This window comes from Clupea harengus, chromosome 14 (assembly GCF_900700415.2).
Source record: "Clupea harengus chromosome 14, Ch_v2.0.2, whole genome shotgun sequence".
NCBI lineage: Eukaryota > Metazoa > Chordata > Actinopteri > Clupeiformes > Clupeidae > Clupea > Clupea harengus.
Genome location: NC_045165.1, coordinates 13,827,261 through 13,838,909, shown reverse-complemented (window position 1 = coordinate 13,838,909; position 11,649 = coordinate 13,827,261). Strand labels below are relative to the sequence as shown.

Sequence of the window (11,649 nt, the reverse complement as noted above, 5' to 3'; positions counted from 1 at the left end):
TTCCTGGGTAGCGCCATCTTCATCACCTCCTACGTCCGACCCGTCAAGTTCTGGGAGAGGGATTATAAGTAAGCCCATTTCTTTTTTTTCTTAATATGAATCTAAAGCATTTCAAGGGTATGTGAAGGAAAAGTGTACTTACAACGCCTCTGTCAAGATGACCAGATCTGACACTAGAGGGCGCCACACATCACAAAACCATGTGCATCAGAAGCTGTCATCTGAGATACTGTTTTACATTGAAGCACATCGGTATGGCTGTAGTGTGATGTCTCTCTGTAGCTCGTTCTTTGTGTGTGTGTGTGTGTTTGTGTGTGTTTGTGTGTGTGTGTTTGTGTGTGTTTGTGTGTGTGTGTGTGTGTGTGTGTGTGTGTGTGTGTGTGTGGCTTTATTGAAGTGTGTTGTGATGGAGGCCTTTGTCTGTTTTAGCACTAAGAGAGTGGACCACTCTAACACACGCCTGGCCTCTCAGCTGGACAGGAACCCAGGTGAGCGATCCACTCTCAACGACACAGCTGTATAAAGAGTGAAAAATGACATTTACATTATAGTTTATTTCACCTTATTTGGAGTAGCCAGAGGTTCTCTACACTGAACACTTGGTTATCTAATAATCGGTAGCTTGTAAATGAATTAAATAGTACTAATAGTAGTAGAAAAGTACTAGTAGTAGTAGAGTAATACTTCAACAACACCATGTTTCTATAAGCATTACTGTTAAGGTTTTATTTATGGTTGGGAGTAGAGATGTGTAACATTTGCCAGTGCACTGACATTGTCCTCCTATGTACCCTTATGGACCCTTAATTACTGAGTATACATTAATGACATTGAATGGAAGGGTAGATAAGAGAGCGTGGCGCTCTTTGCCCACTGTCCTCTGTTCTGACCTGTTTTGTCTGCTGTAAATACCTCTGGCTTTCTCCCTCTGCCTCGTTCTCTCCTCCCTCGTTTTCTGCTTTTACTCAGAGAGTCCTTGGAGGGATTTAGTAATATGGTCCCACTGCGTAAAGTTGTACCATTTTATCGCTTATGAATTTGGGAGCACCAGTCTTTTATTTATTTAGCAGTTTAACTTCAATCAATTAATTTGATTATACCCTTTTTTGCAATTTATTACTGTGTTCTGGCTCTGAGAATAGCCTCAGGTGGTGACACGGTGATGAGCCTGAATGACCCCCGACCCCCCCCCCGCCATGTTTTCCCCAGGCTCTGATGACAACAACCTGAACTCCATCTTCTATGAGCACCTGACGCGCTCGCTGCAGCACTCGCTGTGCGGGGACCTGCTGCTGGGCCGCTGGGGCAACTACTCCACGGGGGACTGCTTCATCCTGGCCTCCGACTACCTCAACGCCCTGGTGCACCTGGTGGAGATCGGCAACGGCCTGGTCACCTTCCAGCTCAGGGGTCTGGAGTTCAGGGGTGAGACAGGGAGGGGCGCCCTTGGAGGTGGTGGGGGTGGTGACGTGCAAAAGTTAATTTAGATGTGTGGCAGTGGTCTGGAGATATTGATTGAAGTGTGTGTGTGTGAGTGGGTGTGCACGCAGGTCTGTGTTTCTGTACATATACATATCTGTTTGTGTATATGCTTCTATGCGTATGCGTATGAGTGTTAACTTGTGTGTGTGTGTTGACTCTGTGTGTGTCTCCCCATTAGGCACGTACTGCCAGCAGCGGGAGGTGGAGGCCATCACGGAGGGCGTGGAGGAGGACGAGGGCTGCTGCTGCTGTGAGCCGGGCCACCTGCCCCACCTGCTCTCCTTCAACGCCGCCTTCGGCCAGCGCTGGCTCGCCTGGGAGGTGCTGCTCACCAAGTACGTGCTGGAGGGCTACAGCATCACCGACAACAGCGCCGCCTCCATGCTGCAGGTGTTCGACCTGCGCCGCATCCTCACCACATACTACGTCAAGGTGAGTGTGTGTGTGTGGGGGTGAGTGTGAGTGGGGGAGAGGGCGACAAAAGTGTTTGGGAGTGGAAGAATTTATTTTTTTATTTTTTATCTTATTAATGGTGTTCATTTCTTATTTTGAGCATGATTAAGTGTGTGTGTGTGTAAGTGAAAGGGTGCTTTTGCTATCCTTTCGATTCCATATAAAATGAGGAAAAACTATGAACAGCCTCACGACCTTTGCTCTCTATTTTGGTATATTCTTGTTGACTTGCATTTATGTTGCAATACACCATATCAAACCTCTACAAACATCACTTCTGTTCCAATACACCATATCACACCTCTACAAACATCACTTCTGTTACAATACACCATATCACACCTCTACAAACATCACTTCTGATCCAATACACCATATCACACCTCTGCAAACATCACTTCTGTTAATACACCATATCACACCATTTCACACCTCTACAAACATCACTTCTGTCCATATCACACCTCTACAAACATCACTTCTGTTATCACACCATATCACACCTCTACAAACATCACTTCTGTTCCAATACACCATATCACACCTCTACAAACATCACTTCTGTTCCAATACACCATATCTAACCTCTTCAAACATCACTTCCTTCACTTTATATTTATATTCCTTTTCTCTATCTCTCTGTCATCCCCCTCCACAGTCTTCCAGCACACCTTCTCTCCTTCCTCTTATTTCTCTCCACGGTCTCTCTCTCTCTCTTATTTTAAATCTCTCTCCCCCCTCTCAATTCAATTAAATTCAATGAAGCTTTATTAGCATGAATGTTTTTGAACACTATTGCCAAAGCTGATTCAACACATACATATTACAAAAGACCATTCCTCTCTCTCTCTCTCTCTGTAGGGTATAATCTACTACGTGATCGCCTCATCTAAGCTGGAGGAGTGGCTGGCCAATGAGGGCATGCAGGATGGCCTGCGCGCCTGCAGCGAGCGCAACTACGTGGACCTGGACCCCACCTTCAACCCCAACATCGACGAGGACTACGACCACCGGCTGGCGGGCATCTCGCGGGACAGCTTCTGCGCTACCTATCTCAGCTGGATCCAGTACTGCAACTCACGCCGGGCCAAGGTATCGTACACTCAGGGGGACAAGAGTGCTCTAGTGTGGGGCCTTTAGGGTTACGGCTGTTCGCACGGGGATTACTGTCAGTCATCACAGGTGCAGCCAATTGGTGATAAAAAAGGCAAAGTACAATGAATAAAAAGTATTCAGCCCCTTCGAAGTTTTCATCTTTTGTTTTTACGACGTTGAATCATGGTTGATTTAATTTTGGATTTTTTGACACAGTCAGCAGAAAAGTAATTGTTCATGTCAAAGTGGAAAAAAATTTAATAATTGATTGCACATTCCCCCCCCCCCTTAAAGTGACTCACCTTAGTCATCACGGGTGTAGCCAGTTGGTTTTAAGAAATCACGCAATTAGTTAAATGCCGATCACCTGTGTACAGACTGCACACATGATGCAGTGTCTTGGCAATGCTTTATATGTTTGTCTCTCTAAAAATATGTTTCATTCTATTATCTCTCTCTAAAAATATGCCTCTCGGCCTCTCTATCTTTCTCTGTCTAAGAATGTCTCTCTCGTTCTCTCTCTCTCTCTCTCTCTCTGTCTGTCTAAAAATGTTTCTCTTTTTTTCTCTAAAAACACGCCTCTCTCGTTCTCTCTATCAATCTCTCTCTCTCTGTCTGTCTCTCCATAGCTTTTGGACAGTGAGAAGGACTCACCCCTTGTGCTGCTGTGTTTTGGTTTGTGTGTTTTGGGCCGAAGGGCACTGGGGACTGCAGCTCACCACATGTCCAGGTGAGGACGCCAGAGGCCACTCTAATTCACTTCCTTCAAGAAGCATAAGTGAAGTCATGGGACCATCTCTGAAACCTCAAGTTCATAAGCTCCCTTGTATAGCTGTGAATATTCCGCATACAATGTGCATTACAAATACAATGAATTATTATTATTATTATTATTATTAATATGTGAATGCAGTTATTATTTTGTAGCACATGAGTAAAACTGTTCTAGTTTGGGTCTACCTACAAGCCCCTTCTTTCACTATTTACTGAGATCCTAAAACCCTGTATCCTTCCCTCCCTGTCTGTTTTTTCTGTCCTCCGCTCTTTCCCTGCCACAGTAACCTGGAGTCATTTCTGTACGGGCTGCACGCCCTGTTCAAGGGTGACTTCAGGATCTCCTCTGTGAGGGACGAGTGGATCTTTGCAGACATGGAGCTCCTTAGGAAGGTGGTGGTCCCAGCCATCCGCATGTCACTCAAACTACACCAGGTGGGGGCTTTAGTCTGTGTGTGTGTCTGTGTCTGTGTGTGTTTGTGTGTGTGTTTGGTAATAATATGAAAAATTAGCATCTCTAGAACATCCTCTTGTACTCCCTTACACTGTCTGTATGTCTACATCTTTTTTAAATAATTTTATAATTTTCTGTACATGTTGATGAGTCCGTCTGTAGGTCTGTTCAAATGTGCTATTTCTATAAAGAGTAATGTGATGCTGATGTCCCCCCTGTCTCTGCAGGACCACTTCACCTGTCCGGATGAGTATGAGGAGCCGGCGGTGCTGTTCGAGGCCATCTCATCCCACCAGCAGAGCCTCGTGATCGCCCACGAGGGCGACCCGGCCTGGCGCAGCGCCGTGCTCTCCAATGCGCCCTCGCTGCTCGCCCTGCGCCACGTGCTGGACGAGGGCGCCAACGAGTACAAGATCATCATGCTCAACCGCCGCTACCTCAGCTTCAGGGTCATCAAGGTGAGGAGGGTGTGTGTGGGTGTGTGTGGGTGTGTGTGTGGGTGTGGTCGCGTGTGTTCTGGACGAGGGCGCCAACGAATATGAGATCATCATGCTCAACCGCCGCTATCTCAGCTTCAAGGTCATCAAGGTGAGGAGTGTGTGTGTGTGTGTGTGTGTGTGTGTGTGTGTGTGTGTGTGTGTGTGTGTGTGAGGTGGAGGAGAGCCCCAACGAGTGCTTAACCGCTGCTATCTCAGCTTCAGGGTCATGAAGGTGAGGTGTTTATCTGTGTCGGTATGTGTTATATGAGGTGAATGTGTGTGAGTGAGTGGGTGTTTATCCGTGTCGGTATGTCTTATATGAGGTGTGTGTGTGTGTGTGTGTGTGTGTGTGTGTGTGAGTGAGTGGGTGTTTATCCGTGTCGGTATGTCTTATATGAGGTGAATGTGTGTGTGTGTGTTTCAGGTAAATAAGGAGTGTGTGCGCGGGCTGTGGGCGGGTCAGCAACAGGAACTGGTGTTCCTGCGGAACCGTAACCCAGAGCGAGGAAGCATCCAGAATGCCAAGCAGGCTCTACGGAACATGATCAACTCCTCCTGCGACCAGCCAATCGGATACCCCATCTATGTGTCGCCCCTGACGACCTCGTACTGTAACAGCCACGCCCAGCTGGGCCACATCCTGGGCGGCCCAATCAGCTTCGGCAACATCCGCAACTTCATCGTCAGCACGTGGCACAGGTGTGTGTGTGTAAGAGAGTGAGACTTTCATATTTTTCATTCTGTTCTTTGGTTCTACTAAATGCAGATTAAGCAAAATGGTTCATTAGTAGTGAGATGTTAGCGGACTGTGTTTGAATAAGGACATGAGACATGGAGACGTCTGGGATCTGACCCCTGGGTGAGGGAGCTGCAGTGGTGTTGGGGGACAGGGTAGCACTTTCGCTTAAATGATATTTGCATCTTTGTTTCTCCCATTTTCTCCTAATTCCTTTCGCTCTATCTCCCTGTTCCTTCATTTTGTCTGCCTCCAGCCTCCCATCTGTGCGTGTGTCACTATATCCCTCTCCCTCCCCCGTCCTCCCTCTCTCTCTCCCCCTCTCTCTCTCTCCCCCTCTCTCTCTCCCTCCCTCTCTCCCTGTCATGGAGGCTGTTGTACAAGTCTCCATTGCCCAAAAGGTCAGGAAACCTTCAGTGGAGGTTGCTACATTGTACAATTGCTACAAATAAACTGATTCACAGATTCAATGAGGGGGTGTTACCCCAATTTGCCTTTTTTGTAACATTACTGATACTGTGTTTCACTTTTTCTGTGAATGTGCAAGATTAGCACCATTGTTTGCTGTATTGGGAGAAAGTGTTGATGAAGCTGGGGTTTATGTTTTCAAAAACTGTGTTTGTGTTCAGTTGTGGGTACAGGCAGGCTGGGCGTGAGCATTACATGAGAGTAAAAAGTCTTTCTCTCTCTCTCTCTCTCTCTCTCTCTCTAGGCTGCGTAAGGGCTGTGGTGCTGGCTGCAACAGTGGGGGCAACATAGAGGACTCAGACGCGGGGGGGTTGTCGTGTGGCAGTGGGAATGGGGGGGTGAGCGACTCCCAGCAGAGCTCCGTCTCTCAGGGGGGGCTCTCGGGTCCAGCCGCCCTCCACTCCTACCAGCCCCCTTCCATAGGTGAGTCCGGCCTCCCATTCACACCTACACCCTCCTCTCATACCCCCACCACACTGGAGTGACTGAAGACTGAAATGTGCCTTGACTGCAGAACTATAGTACTATTGACCCTCTATTGACATCATGCATACTACTTGTTTCCCATCTGTCACAGTTCACATCATGCATACTACTTGTTTCCTTACTGTGTCACAGTTCACATCATGCATACTACTTGTTTCCTAAATGTGTCACAGTTCACATCATGCATAGTACTTGTTTCCTAACTGTGTCTCTCTTCGCTCTCTCTAATGGCTTAAGTGATCAGCATTGTTGGTCATCATATCAGGGAGTGGGGGAGGTTAGCAGTATGCTGTGTGCTCATTCTGTGTGCTCTGTATCTCCCTCTCTCCCTCGTCCATCCATCCTCTCTAAACCCTCCTCTATCCTCAAATGTCCCTCTGTCTCTCTTTTTCTTTCTTTCTCTTTTCTGTCTTTCTTTCTTTCTCTCTCTCTGTCTATATATCCATCTCTCTCGCTCGCTTTCTGTCATTCTCTTCCTCTCTCTATTTATCTGTCCATCTTCTCCTCTCTATCTGTCTATCCATCTCCCTCTCTTTCTCTCTCACACTCTCTCTCTATCCATCCATCTCCCTCTCCTTCTCTCTCACACTCTCTCTCTATCCATCCATCTCCCTCTCTTTCTCTCACACACTCTCTCTCTATCCATCCATCTCCCTCTCTTTCTCTCACACACTCTCTCTTTATCCATCCATCTCCCTCTCTTTCTCTCTCACACTCTCTCTACCCATCCAACTCCCTCTCTCTCCCTCTCTCTCTATCTATCCATCCATCTCCCTCTCTCTCCCTCTCTCTATCTATCTATCTATCCATCCATCTCCCTCTCTCTCTCTCTCTCTATCCATCCATCTCCCTCTCTTTCTCTCACACACTCTCTCTATCCATCCATCTCCCTCTCTTTCTCTCTCACACTCTCTCTATCTATCCAACTCCCTCTTCCTCTCTCTCCCTCCCTCTCTCTCTCTGTCTCAGGCACCAGTCACAGCTCTCAGTCAGTGCAGTCCGGTCTGGTGCGCCACTCCCCGGCCCGTGCCTCCGTGGCCAGCCAGTCGTCATCCTGTCGCTATGGCAGCAGCCGCCACTCCTCCCTCCGGACGTCAGCCACCGGCCTGGAGCCCTGCCGGCGCTCGTCGAGCAGCCAGCTCTCCCTCCGCACCCTCCCCACCTCCCTGCAGCTGCGGCTGGGCAGCGGCGGCCCCAACGTGGACCCCCCTCCTGGAGGTCCGTCGGGGTCCCTGTCCAGCCAGAGCATCCCGGCCTGCAAACGGCACACCCTGGTGGGGCTGCTGGGGAGCGAGGGCCTGGGCGCTGCCCTGGGGGACGCCCCCACCACTACCACCACCATGCTGAGCGCCGTGGGACACATACACTACCACCCGCACACGCACACACACCACCCCACGCTCGGGTGCCTGCGGCGGGACGACATCTCGTACAGAGTGCAGGTGAGTGGAGACGTGTGCAAGCAAGCATACACATACGCATGTCATGAAAAACACAAACCGTGATGAGGAATGTCTGTTGTAATGTTCTTGTGTATAATTATACATGTGTGTGTCTGCGTGTGTGTTTATGTCCGTGTGTGTGTGTGTATGTAGCTAGTGGACGTGAGTCAGGTACTGGAAGTGATTAACGTATCCAAACGTAAGGAACTGCAGTGGCCTGATGAGTGCATGCGGCTGCGTTCAGGACGCAACTACTGGAGAGACTGGAGCCCTCGAGAGGGCATGGAGGGACATGTGAGTTACATACAAAGCTACATGACTACGCTACCCACAATGCATCTCTGCAAACATACACCCCTTTCCATAACGGGGTAACTAAATAAGTATAATGCTCTATTGGAGGGTTATTAGGGAGTTGCTTATAAAACTACAGGACTATCCTCTCCGTACCCACCTCTGTACATCTACTACATAAGTCAAAACCTACTCCAGGACTAATGGAGAAGCCTCCCATAATATGTAACATCTTATGAAGGTTGGAGCCCTCTAAAGGGCATGAAGTGAAAAATACTGCTTTACTCCACCTTACTGCCTTACCCCACCTCTACCAACTTCAGTTCACTACATTACCCATAGACCCATTGAACAAACAATAGCATTAAATGTAGACATGAACATCACTTCCCATGATCCACATCTATCTGTACCATTATGTATTATCTGCTTTTTGTGTTTTATTTAAAATTAGCAAGGTAACTACCAAAAAGGCATGTAAAAACACCATCACTAGTTGGGTTGGCACTGATGAAAGCTTGCTAGCATGATTACTGGTGTCTTTTTAGCAATACGGTTGGTAGTGGCGTGCTGTGAAGCTTTTCTTACATTTTCGCGGGTTAGTCCCTGACCACAGAACTACATAGTGTGCAGCGTGGGCAGCTTGTGGGAACGACGGCTGTGTTTGTCTGTCCTTCACAAGCCGATGCCAAAACATACCTCAAAAAGTGGTTTTGAATTAATCATAAAAATAACCATAGCCCCTAACCAGTTTCTGCCATCTGTTTCCTGTCTCTCTCTCTCTCTCTCTGTATAGGTAATACACCGGTGGGTGCCTTGCAGCCGTGAACCGGCCACTCGCTCCCACATGGACAGGGCCATCCTGCTGGTTCAGGTGGATGATAAACTGATTCCCATTATAGAGATGGGGGTCATCGAACTGGGTGCCGAGGTCTGACCCTGACAGAGGGCAAAGTTCAAAGGGGTCCTCCCCTTCCAACCCCACAAACCCTTTCAATAGTCCCCACGGTGGGACAGGAAGCCAGGGAAGAGTGCAAGTAGAGGCGGATCATACACACACACTCACACAAATGCGTAAACACACACAGACAGAAACCTGCCTTCTTGCGTGTGTCACACCAATATGCTGCATGAGGGAGCGACTCCCATCAGAACTTTCCTTAAGTTGAACATTGCTGGGTTTTCTTTTTTCTATGCATTGGATTATGATTATGGCGACGATGTTGACGTCAGTGACACTCAAAGATTCATGCCTTCATACACACACACACATACAAACATACATACATACATTTTTGCACATATATACACATACATTTATGCATGCATACATACACACATGCATACACAAGCACATGCACAATATGCACAAACTGTTCATACCCAAGCACAACTCAAAGATCTGGTACTGGGACACACTCACAAAGCAGACACATACATACACACAAAGACTTTATCAGTTGTGATTTAGAATGGGCAAACCTTTGAGAGTTACACAAGATGTAAGTGTTTGTTTGTTTTTGTATAATTTTTCAAAAAAAAACCTTTTGCCAAAAAAAAAAAGCCTGGTTCCCAAAGCCTGGCGTTCGCCACGTGTGTGAGGCATGTGAAGCTTCTGCTGCCAAGAGAGGAGACTGACGGCCCTTAGCCAATCAGACCACTGAACAGGTGACAGCCTATCGGGATGTATGGCCTGTAGCCAATCACAGAACAAGCTATGGCCAATCAGGATACTGACAGCCTTCAACCAATCAGAGCACTGAAGTGGCTATGGGAACCCTGGAACTAAAAGGCCCGTAGCCAATCAGGAGACCAGGTACAGCCCCTTCAGTGCTCTGATACCCCCTTTCCACCAATGGAAACGTTGGATTAATTTGAAGGCCTGTAGCCAGTCAGGAAACTGAGAAAACTACAGCACGTCGAGCCTGAGCAGTAGTCGCTCTTGGCCTGACGAGCTACAGCCAACCAAGTCACCAAAGAGCTGTAGCCAATGAGGAAGCTGAAGGGACTGTAGCCAATCAGAGGCTCAGGATCAGTAGGTGCTGCACTCTATTGTTTTTTTGACACTACACCCCCTGGTCTAAGTCCACTCCTGGAATATTTTGCCCTGCACATCACCCTTCTATTATACAGCTCATTTAAGAATGAGTTATATGAGTTTTTATGATATGCACAGTGAAGGCCCGGATTCTGCCAAGACTAGAACGGGTTTGGGCCGGAGCAGTGGCAGATCTGCACCAGGGCCCACTGCAGTGTGGGGGCCGCTCATGCTCATGTGTGTTTATGCAGTGTTATGTAGGTGGGTAGGGTCACTTATGACACAGCACATTGCTCAGCTGGTTTGAGGTGTTAAACAATGCAATGCAACTGGTTTATTGGTTTAGGACTAGTCGACCTGCGATGGCAGACATCCCAGGGTAGTCTAGCATAAGTAACCACATGACTGCGTGACGGGGCAAAGTACCACGAGTGAGTTCAGACCAGGTCAACTACTTCAGTGATTTTCATGTTCATTCTGTTTACGGGGAGGATGTTTTTTTTCCCATCGTCGTCTTTTCCATTTATTTACAGTTTATGAAACAGCACATAGTTTCAAAGGAAAAAAAAGGCTTGCACTATAGTTTTTTTTTTGTTTGTTTGTTTGTTTTGTTTGATTTACAGTAATGCACTACAATCTTGAAGATATATCAAGCTATTTATTACTCACGATCTTGAATTGTCATGGTAACCGTTGCCTTGGGAATGAAAAATGCAATCATCATTCTGCTCATCAGCCATTTTTGTTTTTGTTTTATCCTTCTGCATTTTTCTTTAACTTGAAAGAAAAAAAGTTTTTACCATATATAGTTATATAAATATATGAATATATATTATATGTGATTGTAAAAAAAAAAAAAGGATTTTGTTTTGAATATTTATTACTGTGAACATTGTATTTACATTTTGTTACAACTTCAGTTATGGGACAAACAAAGGTATATAGTTAAATGTATCAAGGACCATCGGTTTGAAACAGAAGGCCGAATTTTTTGATGGACTGTTCCCTTATTTAACTTGATTCTTTTATAAGAGGGATAAATAAAGGGTGTTTGATTTAAGCCTGCTCTTGGTTGTCTTTGTGACCTGATGGGGAGTAACTTGTTATATGTAACAGAGTTATGTAATGAAATTACAAAATATATGTAATCTGTTACAGTTACTAATCAAAATGATATTGATTAGAAAGGCATAAGAGCCCGCGAATATTCTTTTCTATAAAAAGCTCTAACATTTCTATATGTAGAATATAACATTAATTCGCGCTCTACACGAGCTCCATTCATTTGGCAGTATGCGCACACATTTTGAGCAGTTTTTTATTGGTTTTCTTATTTCAATTTGCACCGCCTCTCGTCAAATGTAATAAGTGACATTAATTAGATGAAATATTGCTATCTGTAGTCCGGCATTTACAATTGGTATTGCATTCCAAATTCAAAATATTGA

General features: G+C 46.4%; 1 protein-coding gene across 3 annotated transcripts in view; it reads left to right on the top strand.

The window, feature by feature from the left end:
• The window catches only part of pcnx1 (pecanex 1), a 50,513-nt gene extending 39,252 nt beyond the window's left edge, over positions 1-11,261 (top strand). For all 3 annotated transcript variants that reach the window (XM_031580978.2, XM_031580979.2, XM_031580980.2), the window contains 13 exons: positions 1-68; positions 430-488; positions 1,210-1,425; positions 1,661-1,914; positions 2,797-3,027; positions 3,660-3,760; positions 4,089-4,239; positions 4,486-4,716; positions 5,162-5,436; positions 6,186-6,364; positions 7,397-7,869; positions 8,023-8,163; positions 8,960-11,261. The exon at positions 1-68 is cut by the window's left edge and continues 62 nt beyond it. In XM_031580978.2, coding sequence (XP_031436838.1) covers positions 1-68; positions 430-488; positions 1,210-1,425; positions 1,661-1,914; positions 2,797-3,027; positions 3,660-3,760; positions 4,089-4,239; positions 4,486-4,716; positions 5,162-5,436; positions 6,186-6,364; positions 7,397-7,869; positions 8,023-8,163; positions 8,960-9,100 — 2,520 coding nt within the window. In that variant the 3' untranslated portion in view covers positions 9,101-11,261. The remainder of the gene's footprint in view (positions 69-429; positions 489-1,209; positions 1,426-1,660; positions 1,915-2,796; positions 3,028-3,659; positions 3,761-4,088; positions 4,240-4,485; positions 4,717-5,161; positions 5,437-6,185; positions 6,365-7,396; positions 7,870-8,022; positions 8,164-8,959) is intronic.
• Positions 11,262-11,649: the final 388 nt, after the last annotated feature.